This window comes from Cavia porcellus, unplaced genomic scaffold, assembly GCF_034190915.1.
Source record: "Cavia porcellus strain 051 isolate PalLab524CR breed Dunkin Hartley unplaced genomic scaffold, mCavPor4.1 scaffold_27, whole genome shotgun sequence".
NCBI classification, from domain to species: domain Eukaryota; kingdom Metazoa; phylum Chordata; class Mammalia; order Rodentia; family Caviidae; genus Cavia; species Cavia porcellus.
This window is the reverse complement of record NW_026947510.1, coordinates 41555212-41576541: the sequence shown is the minus strand read 5'-3', so window position 1 is coordinate 41576541 and position 21330 is coordinate 41555212. Positions and strand designations below refer to the sequence as shown.

Here is a 21330-nt window from a genome sequence, read left to right as displayed (position 1 = left end):
TGTCACCATTTTCTGTGGTAGTAATAGTAGCAGCAGCAGCAGTAGTAGTAGCTCATGTTTATGATAATGTTTATGCTTACTGTGTTCAGTATATGTACATGACACATCTTAAATCTTTTACACCCCCCCCAATCTCAGTGCTTTGGACCCCTTCCCGTTTTTAAAAGCTCTTTGTTTTCCTATATCCATCCTTTATTTTGCTCTTTATTTGCACTTTGTCTTACCTGAATGAGAGATATCATACAGTATTTAAGTTTATGTGGCTGATTTATTTCACGTAACATATTTCCTATGTGTATTCATTTTCCTACAAATGTCTTAAATTTATTCTTCTTTATAGCCAAGTAGTAGTTCATAATGTATAGATACCACATTTTCTTCATTCGTTTGTCTGTTGATGTATATATGGGCTGCTTCCAGAATTTAGCTGTGTGCTTATTGCTGTAATATGATTAGCTCCATATTATAGGGACATAATTATTTTAAAATAGAGTTTTAACATTCATCAAACACTTTCAATATTAAAATGTCTAGGTATATCACATAGTACTGTCACTATAAATCTTTAGACATACATTGTGACAACTAGTGCACATATGTGCTTTGCTAAATAGAGGAGGAACAGAGGTACATATGTAATTGACCCCACTTGCAAAGAAGTCATAGTTATCCAGGAAAATAGGTATGTTAATTAATTAATCAATCAATGTAATATGTACTAAAAGAAAAAAGTATATTATAGCTCAGCAGCACAAGTGCCTCCTTGCAAGCGTGAGGTTGTGAGTTTATTCCTAGATACCAGAAAGAAAGAGAAAGAAAGAAAGAGAGAAAGAGAGAGAGAGATGAACACAGTGACTTAAGAGCAGAGAGAAGATATAGCTTTGAGAGTACTTCCTAAAAATATGATGCTCATAAGGCTTAGCGAATGAAAAGAAGTTTCCAAGACAAATGAAAAATAGTGTCCCAAGCTGAAGAAATTATGTGTTAAAAAAAACTCATGTAGAAATTTCATCAGAGAGGGCCTTATGTGCCAACACCAGAACATGTAACTAGATTCTGTCATGTAAAGAACTGTTCACAGACTTAAAGCAGAGGAACAAATTAAACAAATTTAGATTAAAATAAAAACTCTGGAGGCTTAGGGAGGATTAAATAAAAGCATATTTTCCAGGATCTTGGAAACTGAAATGATTTTAAGTGACATGTGGTACGAGTATTTGGTAATGTGGAATCCTGCAGTGAAAGTGGTTGTTTATGCATTATCTTTCAATCACTTTTATTATATAAAGGGAAAAGCATCTGTTCAGTGTAGGCACTGGCGTTGGTCCACTTAAATTTAAGTCTCTGCTCTGCTACTTATTAATGATCTTAAATAGTTATTTACTTATTTAACCTTGCCTCAGTTTCTACGGTGGTAGAATGGGGCCTGAGAAACCAGCACTTTCTTCATGGTTTGAAGATAAACGAGTCCATACATAGACACTGATGCCCTCTCTCAAACAGCACTCAATGTTAGCTATTATTTTAAATTCGTGTTATATATTTGTTTTAACATCTATATAAGGTTGATGATTCCATTTATGGTGGTGACAAAATTTCCTTGTTAAGTAGACTTAACTGACTTTATTTTTTAACTCAACTTTAAAGGGTAAAATTAAGAATATTGGGAAAGCTCAGTCACCACCATTAGCCATTTGCTTCTCTGCTGCCTGACCATTGGTGGGCCCTGGCACCAGGGCAAGATGGTGGGCATGGACCTGAAGGATTCCTACTTGGACAACAAGGGCTGGAGCAAGTTGGCATCCTGATACTGAAGTACCCTATCGAGCATGGCACTTTCACCAACTGGGGTGACATGGAGAAGATCTGGCACCACACCTTCTACAACAAGCTACATGTGGCCCCCTGAGGAGTACTCTGTGCTACTGACAGAGGCGTCCCCTGAACTGCAAGATCAACAGAGAGGTGACTCAGATCATGTCTGCAAACTTCAATGCCCAGGCCATGTACGTGGCTATCCAGCTGTGCTGTCCCTGTATGTCTCTGGGAGAATCACTGGCATTGTCATTGACTCTGGCAGTGGGTCACCCACCTGGTGCCCATCTGTGAGAGTTATAACCTCCCCATACTATCCTGCATCTGGACTGGCAGACCATTTCATGAAGATCCTAGTAGAGTGTGGCTACAGCTATACCATCAGGACTGAGCAGGAGACAGTTCCTGACATCAAGGGGAAGCTGTGCTACAGTGCCCTGGACTTTGAGCAGGACACAGTTGCAGCTGTGTCCTCCTCCTGGAGAAGAGCTAGGAACTGCCTGATACCCAACTGATTACCATCAGCAATAAGAGTTTCCAGTGTCCAGAAGCATTCCTTCAGCCCTCTTTCCTTGGTCTATAATCCTGAGGCACCAAGAACACTTTCAACTCCATCATAAAATGGATGCAGAGATCCACAAGGACCTACATGCCAACACAGTGCTGTCCAGTGATGCCACCACATACCCAGATATAGCATATGGGATGCAGAAGGAGATCATAGCCTTGGTATCCAGCACCATGGAGAAGATCATTGCCTGCCCTGAGTGCAAGTATTCTGTGTGGACTAGTGGCTCCATCCTAGCCTGACTGTATACCTTGCAGCAGATGTGGATCAGTAAGCTGGAGTATGAGGAGTAAGGCCCTTCCACTGTGCATTGCAAATACTTCTAGAGAGACTGAGCAGGTGCCAGGCACATGTTGCATGAGCTGATTCTGAAGTATAATTTGCCCTGGAAAATTTATACATCTCACACTAGCCTCCCAAAACCAGGATAAGCTGTGAAAGAAAATTGTCCTTGAAGCTTTTATCTGACATCAGCAGTGGACTGTACAACCTGTTGCTGATTTTGAGTTTGTATTCAAGTTTACTATCCCTTTGGTCTATGTTTAATACCCTGTGCATATCTTTGATTCATTCCCTTCCCACATGGCTCAGTCACTTGCCGGCTGAGTTGAGCACACCTGTGTGAGAGAAATCTGCAGCTCAGCAATCGGGGCAGCTGCACACAGCGATCTGTGCAGGATATTGAATCAGAGCTCACTGTTACAGGATTTCTTGGGCTGGCAGGACTTGTGAACCAGTTGTCTGTTCCGTCTTCTTGCTGGTCTAACAGGTTGGGAGAGTCTGGGCTTTAGAACTTTGTTTCCATCATAACTGGTGCTTTTCCCAGAGTGGTTTACTTGCCTTGAGTTGGAAACAGTTTGCATGGACAATTGAAAATTTATTTATTCTTTTAATTTATGTAAGGTTTTTTGTAATCACCTGTTTAAGATGATAAATTTTGGTTTTCTACTATGAGAGCCTTAGGCCCCAGGAAGTCATTATATATGGAAAAATAAAGTGTTGCAATGCAAAAAAGTTTTTAAATGGGAAAATAATATAAGAGATGCTGAACGTTCAGGACACTTGAAGGGACAGCAAATTGATGGCAATAATGTGTTGATGACTGAAGTTTGACATTGCTCTACAAGCAGTGATGCAAACAAGAGACATTGAAACTGTTAAGAGTAAGGTAGAGGTGATTAAAAAAATGAATTTGTGAGATATTTAGAAAGTTTAAATGACTGTAATTGTCTCACTCCAAAGACTAACTTAGTGCTTTGCATATGTTAGGTAATCAATTTTTTTTCTAGAAGTGAATAGAGGAAGAAATGAAGAAAACCTGTAGGCCATCTCAGAGTTTTTAAATGTCAGTATTTAACTGGGATGTTTTAAACCAAAAAGAAAGCGGGGCCATCACACCACAGCAATACATGTGTGACCATGTTTACAGCAACACAATTTGTAATAGCTAAACTCGAAAACAACCCAAAGGCCTATCAACTGAGGATCGCATGAAAAATGTTTTTTTAAATATATAATGGAGTACCACTCAGCTATAAAGAAGGATAAACTGGAGATTTTTATATGTAATTGGATGCAACTCAAGACCACACTCATAAGTGAAATAAATCAGATCCATATGTATAAACATCATATTGGTTCCCTAGTGTTAGAGACAGAATGAGTAAATAAGATCCAAAATGTGCATTAGATATTGTAAAGTTGGAGAAAACTGTTCAAATAAAAGACAAAACTGTGAGGGGGAAAGAGGGAAAAAGAAAAAATATGTATTTAGACACAAGATAGTTAAGACAGTTATACAGTTAATTTTTCTTAGTTCATTGAAAAGAAAGGTTTGTGCTAATATTGCTTGGAAAAGACATAATGCCTATATCTTGTATGCTGAATAATTACTATAAAAACACTACTTAATGTATTAATTATTTTAACTTTCCCAACAACCTGTCTTGAAACTCTGTTTTATCATTATTTTTTTCCCTTAAAAGAAAAAGCAGGGCCAAAGGAGAAATGTGTGTGAAAGAAGATAACAAATTAAGCTTAGCACATGCGCTGGAATTTTTAATGAAAAACCCCAAGAAATATCTCTACCATTTAGCAGGAACTCAGAGAGGTATCTGAATTGAACATATTCATTTGGAAGCTGTGACCATTAAGATGCTCTTTCTTTTTCTTTCATAGTCAAACAGTGGGAAGAAACAGGGGCATTACAGTATTAGTCATGATTCTCCAGAGAAAGAACCACTTAGGGCTGGCTCGCAGGCCGGAAGATCAGGAAGGAATGGCAGTCTTCTAGAAAGCTGGGAGGAGCTGGATGCTACAGATGAGCTGTGAGGCCATCTGCTAAGAATTCCCTCATGCTCATCAAAGAGCGCGTTTTGTTCTGTTCAGGCCTTCAGTTGATTTGATAAGTAGTAGTTGACCAAACATAGTAACACAGTTGTCCAAGGTTGCACTTAAAATTAACCATCTTAACGTGTTCTTATCTTACTTCCTTTATACAGATAAATCTTTTATGCAGAATTACACACAGCAACAAAGTTCATAATGGTCATCATGTGTTGTGAAAGAAACAATCAGCTGTCCTCAGAATAAGAAGAAAATCCACCATTAAAAAGGAATTATGAGTTTAGAGGAGAATTATGAGCTTAGAGGTGTACAATGAATTGTCTACTGAGAGTAATTTTCCTTCACACTCAATAGAAAAACTACAGTGTAGATTTGACATAATTTCCAGAAACTCTTTAGAAGAGTAGAAGTTTATCCAAAGAATATATTTTTTTAAAAAAAAATTAAGTTCCAGAAGTGGTGATCCTGGAACACCCACTGTGATATCTCCATTCTGCCCTAAGACTGGTCTGTATCCCTCACCGCAACCCTGCCAAGCACCAGTGTGTGACTAGTTCCAGACTGAGATGATCTGAAAGCTACGGAGCTGACCCAGTCACAAGCTATACACTAACCCTTCCTGGCAAGATGCCCTACAGATGCAGTGGGATAGTGAGGCATGGTGGTCATGTGTGTGTGTGTGTGTGTGTGTGTGTGTGTGTGTGTGTGAGAGAGAGAGAGAGAGAGAGAGAGAGAGAGAGAGAGAGACAGACAGACAGACAGAGACAGAGACAGAGAGACAAAGAGAGAAATTAGCTTAAATGATATAAATCATTCAGCCCACACCGTTACACAAGTCACAGAAGTGGTTAGTGTGGCCAGCAATTTATGAGCTCTGTCTCAGGCAGCACCAAAGAACTCACAAGCAAATGCCAGAATCTGCAGACCCACAGATCAATGGACAGATGTATTGTCATCTTCTTCCAACCCTTTAAGTCAATCTCCTCTCCCCTTTCTTTTGGCTTTTCTACCCAGATTCTATTGCCTCTGGCTCCTGATCTCTTCAGAAGATTCAGCCTCAGACAAATACAGAGAAAGATTGGGAGGCAATTTTGAAGTCCAAATGAAACTTTGGTCCCAGCCAAGGATTACTCAAATCCTCAAAATCTGTCTTAGATTCCCTGCAGCCACCTACTTTTGCTACATTTGGTCAGATGGGAAGAGCTTTGTTTGAACGCCATTCCCCTGCCTAAAACCTGTTAGTGGCACTCCCTTTGCCTGCTAGATAAAAATCTATGCGCGAGATGGTGGCCTAAAAGACGCCTGCCTTTGTGGATGTCACAGTCCAATGAAGGAGGCCTGTTACCAGAAGCAACTTGTGTTACTCTAAGTAACAGGGGAAAAACTGATGAATGCTATTAATTAATTTTCAATTTTGTAACACCTATATGTGCAAAAGTATTTTGTCTTTATGCAATATAAGTAGTAATAAAATAAACATATCTCTTCTAAGTCACCTGAGGAAAAGAATCTACTAATACATTTGAAGCCTTTGAGTATTCTTTTCTTGTTCACAGTGGTAACCAGTACCGTATTTTGAATTTTGGTTAACTTGCTTTTGCTGTTTACAGTTTTCATCATATTCATGTGTATATGCTTATATATACATTGTTATATATGTAATATTTTATGTACATATATATACTTAAATATTTACATGCATATACATTCCTAAATAATATAATAATTGATTTCACATCATTTTAACTTTATATCTAATGTAGTTGGGGCACATTGACCTTCCTTAATAAGAAAATTTAGTCTTAAGAAAATTTGGGGAAAAAATTGAATTAAGAAACACCCAAAATGCATCTTTATGTTTCCGCTTTACACTGTGAGCAATGAGCAAAATATTTCTCTACTTCACTACAAAAACTCCCTGCAATTTTTAATAATTAAATTACATTGATACTGGCCCTTATATCCTTAACAAAGTTTTCAAGCCAGCTACCAAACCTGGAATTAAAGAAATTGGTAGATTTAAAAGAATAAATGTCTTCAACTGACCTTTGTGTATACTATTTCCAGAGCATTATTGATCTAAAAAAAAAGTTTCCCTTCACAAAACTCTTCTCTTAAAAATATTTATTAAATGCTTAGAAGAAAAGTTATTTGGAAAATATATGTAAAATTTTAAAATGTTGCAGAAACACACTAAATTTTTTGGAAGTCATAATGGTTTTTCCAAATTTATAATCATCTTGACTTTGAAATGCAGCTGTTTAAAAATAGCCTCCTGATAATCGGGCTTTTATTTCTGACATGTTCCCTAAACAATATTAATCAATTCATCAATGTTCTGAATGGTAGTCAATAAACAACATTAGTTCATCAAGTGAGCCTCTTACTAATTTTTTCTATTAAATAAGAAGTATTTCTAAATACATAAAAATATGGTCAAGTTTTATTACCATGTATGTTTGAGTTTTGAATTTATCCAGTTAAGAATTCTAGTGAAGTATTCATAAAATATGTATTATAGCTATACATTATATGCTTAGAAGACTACAACCCCTTTTCCATATTTGTTTTGATTTTTAAGACAAGGTATATAGTCCAGGCTGGTTTGGAACTCACATTCCTGCTGCCTCAGGACTGGGATTCCAGACCTGCACCACCATGTCTGGCCTTTTCTCACAATCTTAATCAGTAGTATTCCTTCTGAGAAACAAACAAACAAACAAACAAACAAAGCCTAGCATAAGGATATAACCTGGCATGGGGGAAATTTGGGGCGCACATTTATTTCAGCACTAAAGGTGCTTTTTCTTTTAATTGTGAGTTCAGGGTCAAAAGTTAGAGAAAGACTGCTTTATGATTGTTCTGAGATTTTAAAAAACCAAACAAACAATGACAGGAGAATATTGAAGTAACATAGGCAAAGTTGTGTGTGGCTTACAGGCCTATCTATTCTGGGAAGCATATCCTCGGGCGGCATCTTTGAACGCCATAGAGGGTACTCACAAAGATTAAGGACGCTATGGCATCTCTAGGTGACATAATCTGACAGGGGCCACTGTTATACACACTCTTGATTGGTGGCTGAAATATTTTTATACAGCACATGACTGTATCTATCAATGCAACCATAAAAATTATACTTGCAAAACAATTCACAATAGCATGTTGAAAGGTTTGTAACAGCATCTACAGAAAAGGAAACCTGTTACATGATAGTGACACACTATTACATAATTTAGCATTTAAAACCTGATAATGAAAATAGCTATGAGACTACTTTTGGGTCTTTGCTTTAATGTTCTAGGGCATCAAAAGAAATTCAGAAACTTTCACTATTTATCTTCTGTTTTTTAGATACTTTTTGAATTGTGTCCAATGTACATATATTGTGTGCATTTTTTTATTTTAAAAACAAAACCAAAAAACAATAAAAATGACAATACAGAATTTCAAAACAAAATAATAGAAAATTAACACTAGTTAATATATTGCGTATTTCTATCTTTAAAGTAGTTGTTCAGATTACAAGATAATAGGCAAAAAAAGATGATCAAACAGTGGAACCCTGAAACTATTCTTTTTGATGCACAGAGATTAGTAGTATAGTTATCTATCATATATGTAATTGTATAATATTATATATATGTAAATATTTGTATAACCTTTTCCTTTCTTTCTTTTCTCCTTCTCCTATTCCAGTTGTTCTTTCCTCTTGAGCACTTTCTTTCTCTTATAGGAGAAAAATAACATCTCATTACAGAAGACAGGGACAGGGAACAGAGAACCAGCCTGAGGCTGGGGTTGGAGAGAAGTTGCATAAAATTAAAGTATGCATAAAGTTCTCATTCAAAGACTTAATTGATTCAAGGACTTGATTTTATTGATAATGACTATGACATTTAATATTCCCTGCCAAATGTTATTTTCAAGTGGAGTTGGCGTTTGTTTCTTCGAAGTCTGAAGAGACAGAGAAGGTGTTTACCTATCGCTCCAAGTCTATTCTGCGTAATTCAGCCCTCCTAGCCGCTGTCATTTGTGCTAGAATTTGGAGAGATTTCATGACATTTCTCCATGACTCATTGGTTAAAGTAGCTGGAAAATGCAGTATAGGAACAATTAATAACAAAGAAGTTTCCATATAAATCCTTGGGATTTTATCAGTTGTTTTCTAAACCAAGAATCACAAGTGATCTTGTATGAGTTTTCCTGTTCTCCTGTTCATCTATTGCAGTTGATTCAATGGATTCATAGACAAAAGTAAGCTTGCAATAAGCAACAGAGGCAAGGCTGGAATCCAGTTATCCTGTTCCCAGTTCAGTGAATGGTGTTTTGCTAATTATTTTGTTCTTTTCTCATACTATTGTTATACTTGTTTTCCGCAACATGGATAACTCAACTTGATTTGTAAGTATGTGACTCTGAAGGCTTGCCACAGACACTTCTCTGGCTTTCACTGGCCCAGTTGCCCAAGGCGTAGGCTTCTATCCCACATAATCTGCTCTTAGAGCAAGAATACTTAGAGGAGCCAAAGAATTTAAACCTCCTGCCCCTCCTCCTCAGACCAGGGGAGAAGCATCCCTGCCTTGCTTACACTTTGAACTGCCATCTTCAGCTGGTAAGAAGCCCTTTGTATGTGGGCCGTGCAAAAACTCAGGTATCAGGGTTTCAGAAGCCTCGCGGTCCAATTGTGGTTGAATTCATCAAAGCAAAGACTGATTTCAGTGACTTGAATGTTTTCCAGAAGACTAAACAGATCTCATCCTGAAGGAAGGGAACGGGGCAGGCACAGAGCTCTCCACTGAGCTCCCGGACAGTCCCTCTGGGTGCTGCCATCTTCCTGACTAAGCTTCCAACAGGTTCATCCTAGCAGCATTCCTCACATGGTTAAAACTGCAGAAGAGAAAGATAGAAGATCACCTGTCAATGTCCTTGCAGTAGCTGGGAGTCATTCCTCAGAGATAGATTGACACAATGTTGGAGTGTACCCTGGACAGACTAGTTAATACCATTTTCAGGAATAACTATAATTAACATGATTTTTCTAGATTTGGATAATAAGTGACATGAACACTCCATATGAAGGAAAAATAGGATACCACTGCCAAAGAGAGAATAGGTGACACTGAGCAGATACAAATAGCTACTGATACAATAAGACTATTAGGAGTCAAGACAAAATATTTTGGTTCCAGTTTTTCAGGACAAAGATAGAGCCTTTATCAATCTGTTGGTTGGGCACCAGCATGAAAGTACCATTTTAGTCTCATGCTGAATTATAACGACTGTGACCCAATAGTTCTATCCCCTCACATCCCTATGTTCTTGCAGCTAAAACCCTACATATTAAGACGTACTCTTTCACCACTGCTTTTTTCATCTTAATTTCTACTCTCCTGCTTTCCAAAATAGATTCCAGCATCCAGTCACACAGCTGGAAATTCAGAGTGATTCCCAATCCCAGTATTTCCCAAAATATGTACAGGCTGCTTGCTGTATGTGTGCCTGCTGATTAATAATAGGCAAATGAGATGGAGCCTTTTGATTCTGATTTCTTCTGAGACACAGGTCTACAAGCATGGGTCAACTTCAAGGAAGTGGGGTTTTGTTTTGCATTTTCTCTTTTCATTAGTGTGCTTAAATTACTTTCTTGTAAACTCTGCTTGTTACCTAAATGTACTAGCACTTTTGTTATCTAATTAACTTTCTTATCAGAATTCCAATGAAAAATAACAAGAAATGTAATCACGATATGGTATCCTGCCCCCTCAAAACAGATTTTATTTCAAGCTTTATCTCCTGGTACTGTTCTGGCTTGTTTAATTAAAATATCAGAAATTATTAGACTCAAATTATTTTTGATCTAGTGCTCAAATTCTCCTGAAAGAAACCACTTCTTCTGCCTCAGTATTTAAACCTTTATCAGTGTGAGGCAGATGAGTTTTCTCACATATGCAACTATATTCCTGTGATTCGATATAATTTTGGAGGGAGAGCCTAATTTAGTCTCTAAGTAATTAAACAAACAAATCAGATTTGGCTGTACTAATTTTCAAATACACATGTCTCTCCTGAGCTCCTGCATCATCAAAATGAACAACATTAATGTGCAAAAATCCTTCAGAAATTTTAGCAGGGAGATGTGAAATTCAAAGTACCAGTCTCACTTATTTTCTCATTAGAGGAATGGAGATTTTAAAAAATTCCTAAGTCCAAATTATTAATGTAAGGCGTATTCAAGGAAGGTGGTCATGTCTGTTACAGACTTTACAAAACCTGATGAGAACATAACCGTAAGTCCCAGTACTGAGAAGGAGAAAACAATAAAACAGAGTGGTTATTTTTTGTTATCATATTCTATGACCAAAATTCAGGTTGGGGTCTGCTTGCTGCTGGTGGAGCTGTGTGAGAGGTTCACTTTCTTTGAAGTCGTCTGCAACATGATTCCCTTTTGCACTGTGGAGCTTGGCTACAATAATTACCAAGCAGCCATTCTGAATTTGTGCTTTATTGGAACTTCAATACTCACCCCTGTGTTTGTGGGATGGCTTGCTGATGTCTACCAAGGAAGAAACAAACTGGTGTGTGTTTGCTTATTTCTACATTTCCTAGGTGAGTTCCCCGCTGACTGGGTTGTTTTATAACTTAACTGAATAGATTTCTGTTAGAAATTTTAGTTTATGGTATTTCCATTCCTGTTCTTAGCATAAAATGTTATAAATAAAGTGAAAATAGTATTTCATGCCATATATTATTTAGAATGTTAATATGTATGTGCATATGTGTATGTGTTAGAGGATACTTTGATATCTACAACATTGCTTGTATTATATTTTACAGTAATTATTTATTTATGCCTATCTCGTATATTTCTTAGAATGCATTTGTTTTTCTCCAAACCCAATTTGTGATAAATTCTATATGAAATGTGAAATTCATTTGCTTCGCAATTAAGATAGAATGTGCTAAAAGGGTTTTTAAAGTTCATACAGAATATTTTTACCAAAATGTGATCTTTTAATTAATCATATAGCAATTAAGGTGCCACATGAAGACACACTTCTATATTTTTAAAACTATGATTGCATGCTTTTAAAAATTAGTGAATTCAACCTACACTGCTTCTCCACACAGAGAAAAAGAAATATGTCTGAAAAGTTTGGGAGTAAAATGATTGTGAAAAATGTTGGGGAAAATAATCAAGATAGTCTGACAAGGTACAGAGAGGAGAGTGAATTAATAGTATAGCAATTTAAGCTGAAATATTCAAATTATTCTTCATAGATAAGAAGCTACTGAAGATGTATGATGAAATACTATCCATGAAATAGTTCTCTTCTACAAACAGAATGAAAACCATTGTGAGAGGCTATAGACCAAAAAAGCCTCAAGATGATAGAGAAGTACTAATTCAGCAGGAACATGTGAAAATATAAAAGGCTGGCAACTAAATAGAGACATAAACACAATGAATGAGCCGAAGTTACCTCCCAGATTCTGAGCAGAGGATCTTGGGAAGGCAGTGTGCTCTTCACCAATGGTGAGAAGTGAGGCTGAAGTGTATGCTGGTGGAGAGGCATGAGAATGAGAAGGGTAGATATGGGTGATCTACATAACATAAGATTTCAGGCAGTGGTAAATGAAGAAATTGGTAAGAGTGTGATTCACACTTCTAAAATGTTACTGCTTAAGTTTGTAAAATAAAAACTAAATTGCTGATCTGGGTGAGGTGTTGCGTGTCTGTAATGCCAACAGTCAGGAGTCAGAAACAGGAGGACTGCTGAATGTTCCAGGGCAGTCTGGGATACACAGTGAGTTCAAAGCCACCCAAACCACATAGTGAGATTCTGTCTCAAGAAAAAAATTTTAAAAATTCCCTGTGTGAAATTGGTACATGCACATAACACATCTTGATTCTTTTATTCCTTTTTTCTCCTCTTCCCCTCTTCCCTCCATCTCTTTATCTCCTTCCTTTTAAAGAAATATCTATCTCCTTGCTTCTTATTAATTATGCTTTATTTTGCTCTCTATTTACTGATTTCACTATGCCAGGCATTGTTCCAGGGTCTTGGTATGCAACCCATGAAACAGCAGTTTGTCCCTGTTGAATTTGACTTTGAGGTGACAGAAGAGAGAAAATAAATAAGTAAATAGATATTATGTCAGGCAGTAATAAACATTACGATGAAAAATAGAGCTGAGTAAGGGAAGAACGGAATGGACAGTGACAAGATTGCTGTTTTCTATCAAGGAATGCTTTCTGATAAGGAGATATTTAAGCAAAGAGGTGAATAATTTATTTTCCTTAACTTGCTAACAGCCCACACCAGTAGTATTAGCTAACATCTTATTTAACATCATAATTCCCACCAGGCTACATTCCAGGGTGAATCACCAGACAAAGGCAGAAATCTTAACTTTGGAACCTGGCAAAACAAAAACCGAATTGACTTTATATCCATTCGTTTCAATAATGCAAGTTACTTCTTTATATCCCACTCACAACTGCCATCAAATTCTAGCTTGCCACTGAATAACAGAGGTTCTTCTAGAAATGTGTCTTCTGTCAGAATTAGTATCTACTTAGCTCAGGAAGGCAGCTTCCTTCTTGTGGATCATGGGCTACTTTCTGGGCCATCAGATTGCCTGCAGTCCAGGTTTTATTCTACCAACAACTTCAACTTTCTGGGAAAAGAAATTTAAATGTTGGCCCTACTATCTAAAACATAAAACTCAAATTTATTGATTTAGTATGCAAAGACCTTTAAATCCATACCATATTTACCTCTGTAGACTCGTCTCAGTATGCAGTTCCACGATGTTGAACTGCCTCTCGAATGCTTCCTAGTTTTCTAATCTTACAAGTTCTTTCTGCCTGAAATTGTCACCTTCCCTTATCTTTTCAACCCATTTCCAGGATTAGAAAAGTTTTGCTGTCCTTTCAACAGCACATAGTGTTTGCTGCTAGCTTTTCTGTATATAACCACACTGTGATCATACCTATATGATCTCAATTACCATTCTAATATAATTGTTCGCCATGACTGATTTCTGTGATAGATTCATTGCTCCCGGAGAAGAACCAGGGCTCCCACCGCATAACGGGGACATGGCATAGCGTGATGCCACGTAGACAGTTGCCAAATGCAGGCATGCTGATGATGGGACACAAGCACAAATCAAAGTAGAGAATTTTTATCATATGTGTCATGAATTTGTGTTTTTGTTATTATGTAAATTTTACCACATAGTTTTATTCTAAGGAAATCAATATGTTATGACACTTTCTCAAAAGATGAAAGTAAAGTGCCTTCCTAAATTATGCAAAGGTACCACACAAACTAGAAGTCTTGTGTCCTCAAATGGTTGCTACATAAGTTAGTTTCTCTGACAATTGTTTGTATGACCCTGTGCCTAGGCAGGTCTCACATCATACTGCTGGGCTGAGGAGTAACGGGAGAATCATTAACTCTGCATTTGGCTGGTCACATTTTAATTCCATATTTTCCTTGAAGAAAATCAGTTGCTGGATAATAGCTGAGCATATATATTCATCACCCTGTAAAAGCTACTGCAAAGAACGGAAAATACTAAACTTCATTTTTATCTAGAAGAAACTTACAGTCTATTTGAGAAGACTAACCACATAATACAACTATATAAAATTCATACCAAAGGATATTAATGTCACGTTAATAAGGTGAAGTACAAAACTAACATAGAGAAGCCACTTTTTACTAATAAAACTGACAAACCATAAAAATTTGATGATGACTAACATGATGAAAGCCATCTCATGTATTGTTAGTAGGTGATAAACTTGCTACATTTTTAAGGAGTATTTGCCAGTGGTACTAAAACTATGAATGCCTTTAATTAAGATCTTAGGCTTAGAAAGTAATCAAAGGTGTGCACAAAATTTATGTGTCAGAATATTTTTGCAATATTCATTCACAGTAACTGAAGAGGGATTTTAAAACAAATAACAGAATCCCACATCATCATTAGAAATCATGTTGAAAAAGAATATAACAGAAGTATTAAAAGTTGCTCATATTAGTTGGTTAAGTTAAAAAAACTAACAGTGTAATGTCAATCTGTTATTTAAACAAAATTTATTTGTAACAGTGGGATTCATGGTAAAGTTTATCTCTGGATCATGAGATTAGGGGCACTTTTATTAGTTTTTATGCCCTTCTGTATTTTTAAATTTTTCAGAAGTTTGAATTAGTATTTTATAATAGTTGGGAGAAATGCTATTTCAAAAAAATTTAATGATTTGACCACTAGAGAGTAGAAAGGCCAAGAAGAGGTAAGTTGTATCTAAGCCACTCTGCCACAAACTAGGAAAATCTCTTAAATTCTGGACAAATTAGTACAATAAAGTCTATTTGCTGACATTGCAAAGATTTTTCAAGAGGAACATAGGGTGTGTGAAGATGTTTTGCAAATGATAAAGCCTTATCAAGTTACACGAGGCTGTATTGTTAGTTTTTATCAGACAAGGAGAGTCATCTGCTGCGCCCTCTAGAAGACAGATGTAAGGATGCTCACTTTCTGTCCTTGCACCTGGCACCGTGCAACCTCGGCCATGCCCATCTTCCCAGCCTTCTCCCCTCTGTGTGTACAAGGAAGGATCCATCTGGTTGCATGAAGAATGACACTAAGAAATGAACTGAAAGAGGAAGAAAACTAGAAATGAAAAAATGAGTTGTTTTTCTTTATCATAATATTCTTCTTAAAAACTTGGACAGGCTTCTCAGATATTTGAGGTGGTCGTCTTTTCCATCACTCGTCTAAGAACAAATAACAGTGCTAACAGTGATTTTCTCTTCCAGAGTAGTTTTGGGGATAATAGAGATATCATAGAGTTTTATATGATACATTTCCTCATCATTTTAATTTTGTTAAAATCGATGTAATTTGCTTACACATTCTGAGAGAAAAGATAGTTCAAGCTTTGGGCAAGAGAAAGGGACTAAAAGAATTCTGGGTTCATTAAGATACATAATGGAAAAATACTTCACACTTAGCAAAATCAGGCTACTCCCAGAATTACAATGATTAATGCAAATATTTTAATAAGATAACAACACCATAATGCTACTATCAAAGGAAAAACTTTCATGATGCGAGTTGGTGATTCCATGGATCTATGCTAGATGTATTGTCCTTTTCTTTGTATCTACAGGCACTGTTCTGTTGTCTGTGGTTGCTTTTCCCATGGAAGATTTCTATCTAGGCACTTACTATGTGGTAAACAGCATACCCACAAAGGAGCAGAACAGGCTGTTTCAGGTGGCACTGCTGACCATCTCCCTGGGCACAGGAGGAATCAGAGCCATTGTTTGTCCATTGGATGCTTATGGACCTCAAGAATGTGGATCCAAGAAACAAATGTCTTTTTTTAACTGGTAAGTAGCACTTATTAAGAAAGAAAACAGATTTATGATACTTCTTTCCATTCTGGGTTTTCTCATTGTTTGGTTCATTTTGATAGCAACTATGGTCATTGGAACGGGTATGCGATGATGTGATGGTGATTCAATCAATGGTTATGGGAACTAGGGGATCAGATATGGACCAAAATGGCTTATCAGTGCCTTCCTGAGATACATTGATAAATTTATCCAAGTAAGAAGATATAAAATGATTTGTTATGTTGAATATAAAATGCCTTTAGAGCAAATAGTCCTGGGTGGAAGTCTCAACTGTACTTCATATACACTGGATGCTCTTAACCAAGTCATTTATTTTTATCTACCTGAAAGGTTTAGCAGAAACATAAATATATTTTTGGCAGAGAACTTGGCACGTAGATGACCAAAAAATGGTAGCCATTACTAGTAGTTATGTCTATGCCATAATAAAATAGTTTAGCAGATATTATAAAGTCACAGGCCAATGCAAAGAAGTGATGAGAAACTTGGAAGCATATTTTACTATTTCTTAAATATTAACAAGTACCTTTTCTCACCCACTTTACGTCAAACACCTAAAATAATTTTTTCATGAAAACCAAATGCTTTTCTAAATCTTTGTCTCTTTAATAATTTCCTACAGTTCATCAGTTTATACACTTTTTGAAGCAATGAATTTCTATTTAGTAATAGAAATTTGAAAAAGAAGTGAGATTTAATTCTGAAGGAAAAGTTCAGAATTTAATGCAGAATTTCTCTTTGATTTTTGCTATTCATCAGTGAGTGTCAAATGTATGTGAGATACTGCTAAAGTTCGGATCTGAAATAGCCTCCAGAAGTCTACGTGCCAGAGGCTTGGTCTCCAGCCTGTGGTACCGATGGGAGGCAGAGGAACCAGTGGGAGGAGGTTAGGTCATTGGGGCTGTGGCCTTGAAGGGGATATTGAGAACCTGGCTCCTCCTGCTCACTGTTTGCTTCTTGGAGACCATGAGGTGAGCATCTTCACCCTCTTGTTTCCCACCATGACATGTTTTGCCACAGGCCCCAACACAGTGAGTTCATTGACCATGAACAGATAGCACTGCAAGCATGAGGTAAAATAAAACTTTCATCTTCTTAAAATGAGTATTTATGGCATTTTGCCTCAGATATGGAAAGCTGACTGATACAGATACATGAAGCCTTTTATTCCCTTTATTTTTGTGAAATGGGTTGCCAACATTTTTTTTGTCTTTTCATTAGTGTTAGCAATGGACAAAAGTAGTGCCAAGCAAAATATTTTAAGAAAATTCATTTTAATAGATTAAATGAAAAACGATTTTGAGTAACTGTTATCTAGGTACATGCAGCTATCCAAGTCTCTCTCTCTCCGTCTCTCTCTCTCTCTCTCTCTCTCTCTCTCTCTCTCTCTCTCTCTCCCTTTCTGTATCTCTCTCATTATATTAAAATTATAAATCACTCAGGTCTATTTTGGATTAAGTCCTAGTGTCAAAGAACAATGCAGTTTAACCAAGGGGGAAAGGGACCCTTACTTCCGTATAGCAAATTCTTCCTCCTTGACCTGCCCAAAGGAGAAAGAAAAATCCTTTTTTATTCTATTCGGAGGTTTTAATCCTTAATTAGCAACATCATTTTGATTAAATAAGACTCTGGAGGATTAAGACGGGAGAGCAATCTGTTGTTCTGAAAGATAGCTCAGGAGAATTTATTGTACTGTGGTCTTAGTCATTCAGAGTCGTGTTTAATCAAAGTGACATTTCTCAGTGTTGATTACAAAGGAGACATTATATGAATGAAATATTTCCTTTGGGAAGCAGAGAGGACTCCCAGTGGGTTTGTGCTTCAGGGCTTTGGGAAGGAGGATGGAGAATGGGGTGAAAATGAATGTCTGTAGCTTGTGGTGTTTTAAAACCTAAAGTTAAAGCATCTTGAAATGTATATGAAGAATCAGTGTTATTCTTTAACAAGGCAAAAGACTGTTTGGACAGTAAGCTCCTTGAAGACTGAATCTACCAATAAGTTTAGCTCTTTTTCCTCTTCATTTTAAATATTAGAAAAAGGAAAAATTATTACAAATATTGACTTGTTGTAGCTTATAAAACTGTTTACTAGGTCTGTTCCAGAACACAGTGCTTGAGGTGGTGGCAGGATGCACAGAGTGGGCGGCCAGAGAGGAATCAGACAGAGTCACTTAGGAGTTTCATGGCCTCCAGCAACTTTAACCTCTCAGAGTCCCAGGTTCCTCAAACACAAAATGGGAACACTACAGAGGGCTGTCTGTTGCTCATACATAAAGTATCATCATGCACAATAGGTGTCGAAATTACGATAGCCATTATTATTGATAAATGATGAAGAGGTCATCTGTTAAAGTCATTTTCTCAAAGTTGGGACATAGGGAACCCATTGAACAGTAAGCCTTCTTTAAAATAGGCAGTCCATTAACTCATAATCTATTTTTCCGTGTCAAAATTGTCCCAGAAATTATGAGCCTAAAAAGCATGATTTTTCAGTCTCGCCTTTATAAGACAACATACCATGCGAATCTATAACCACTGCAGGCTGCGTTCACTCCTATTTTCAGCACAGATGTCAGATGCTCATAGCTGCGAGACCTTTAATGAGATGTGTCATTGCATCTATACCTCCTAAAGTTTCCTGATGATCATGTGGAGTAGTGCAGACTGGAAGTCTCAGGCATCCAAAGCACCACTTCCGATTTAGGCTGCCAAATATAGGTGAGAAAACCACTCCTAGCCAACATTACCATCTGGTACTGGATTTTCTTCTACTATGTTCTTTATTGAAAAATAAAGCTAAACTCCCTGAAACCAAGAAGTATAATAATCTTCCAATATCTTTATACCATTATCCAGATCAGAACCTGACTCTTCTAGTATTTTCCGAAATCTTAGGTGTACAATTATAAGTCACCACAGTGAAGATACCTAGGTAAATACACCTGTGCACATTCTTTCCCGGAAGCAAAAAGATACATGTATAAGTACATAATTAAGTCTGTTCGTGGCCATCATTTTAAATTCTCCCACAATTAACCTCAAATCTTGCTTTGCATATCTCTACTTATTTCACCTGATAATTTGCATCCTATCTGCATATCACAGTCTGTTGCTACAGGGTTACCAGAATGAATTATACATGATTAAAGGCCCAAATAAAATGTTGGTAAGTTTTTGAATATGTCTAAAGCAAAACTAATTCCATTCCAGAAATTTTGAATATTTTATACTCAAATTGACACTACGTGATATTTACCCCAAACTGAAATGTTTTGATTTGATATCTACTTAAATCTAGTTTCTTTTCTTTTAGAAAAACTTTGAATAAAAGTGTTTATCCTACAGCATTTTTCCAGAAGTTGTTTTAGTATTCACCTGAGGATTTCTTGAGAACAATGATTCTCAATCCCAGATACACATTAAAATTACTAGAAAATTCTTTAAAATATACATACTTCTGTTTAAGCGGGTATAGTTACTTTTCTCATTGCTGGGATAAAATATCCAGAGTTAAAGGATGAAACGTTTATTTAGCTCACAGTTTATACAGGTTTCTGTCCATAATTGACTGGCTGCAAGGTGTGGTGAATGGCCATGGGAATTGCAGAGGAGAAACATTTTATAGCAGACAGAAAACAGTAAAAGCAAGCAAGAGACAAATAAGGAAGCCTCTTTCTGTCCTTCATATCTTATCCAAATATGGGTAACACTCACACCCTTAGTCCTGGTGTCCTTAATCCTAGCATTGCACCATGAATCAACCCCAGCATCATATGCTTCAGATCCACTTCTGAAAAAGCCCCACCTATGACCATATGAGGCTTTGGGGGGCATCCAGATACAAGCTATAACAGTGGCCCCTGCCATCACAAGTCTTGATTAAGTTAGTGTGAGGTGGGACTCAACGAACAGGATTTTTTTAAAAACCTTAGTTAAGTATTTAAGGTTAAGAACCATTGCTTTAAATGATTTTGTTTGGTTTTAATAATCTGAAAGGCTTGTTAAAATGTTTCCAATTCCCAAACCTCCTGAACCAGAATTTCCTAAGACAGTTAAGGAATGTACATTTGTAATAAGTCTCAAAGGTACATATTTAATAAGTCTGTTCTGTCAGCTATAATAAATCACTATAGATTGGTTGGCTTATAAACATTAGAAATGTGTTTTTCAGAGGTCTGGAAGCCAGCATGAAGTCTTCCATGTACTCAGGTAGCCAGGTTCTGGTGATAGCTCTCCTTTGGTTGCAAATCACCAGCTTCTCGCTGTGTCCTCACGTGATGGAGGGCCACAAGAGCTTTCTTGGACCTCTTTCACAAAGGAATGACTCCTACTCCCAAAGGGCCATCTCCATGACTAAAGTCCCCACCTCTTAACAGGGGTGTAATGCAGGGTAACAGTTCAACAGTTCATGGAAGACAAAATGTTCCAACTAAAACAAGTACTCTAAGTGATTGACATGAACAAATAAATTCTGAAAACTATGTCATAGGAAAGAGGGCTGCAAACTGATTCTAGTGAAATGGAATTTAATACAGATTGAGCACATCTATTCTGCCAGGTTACTTTGGAAATTTTTGGAAGTTTGTTGTAATTTTCATCATTTTAGGAATCCATCTGATTGAGAAATTCTGTATAATCTTTAGGAAACAAAGTATGTATCTATTTATATTCTTTGAGAGTAAAAAAATCACAATTTATAAGGTACACTTCAGCTAACAGGATGAAAGTGGTTCATACTAAAATCTTTTTAATACTCGAAATATCCTTTGGTTGAATACTGACATGTGGCCTATAAATAGCATTGAAAAAAGTCACTAGACCTTCTAAAATTCTTCTTGCACTGGCACTAGCCAAGCTTCATAAATTCCACTCTCTCACCCTAAGAACAATAGGCACTTCCTCCTTTAATGTGTCAAACTGTAAGCTTGAAGGAAATGCACTCAGAATTTCTCTCTAAACACACTTAACTGTGGGAACTAAAGAATACTGAGGAAAAAAAGAAAAGAAGAAAAAGTTCTTACATTTCTTACTGTTCCTGTTGCCTCCTGGTTTTTCATGCACTCTCTTTTAATCTTGTCAGTTTAAGACAAGCCTAGGCAGCTTAGCAAGACCCTGTCTCAAAATAAAAAAATAAAAATAAAAACAAGATTAGGGCTGTGGCTCA

General features: G+C 36.8%; 1 protein-coding gene and 1 pseudogene across 1 annotated transcript in view; both read left to right on the top strand.

Annotated features, from left to right (window-relative positions):
• Positions 1-1715: 1715 nt before the first annotated feature.
• On the top strand, positions 1716-2709 carry LOC134473578 (actin, cytoplasmic 2-like; annotated as a pseudogene).
• An 8268-nt stretch (positions 2710-10977) lies between these two features.
• Slc15a5 (solute carrier family 15 member 5) overlaps positions 10978-21330 on the top strand; it is an 87179-nt gene continuing 76826 nt past the window's right edge. The window contains exons 1-2 of the mRNA XM_063237580.1: positions 10978-11338; positions 15918-16140. Coding sequence (XP_063093650.1) covers positions 10978-11338; positions 15918-16140 — 584 coding nt within the window. The remainder of the gene's footprint in view (positions 11339-15917; positions 16141-21330) is intronic.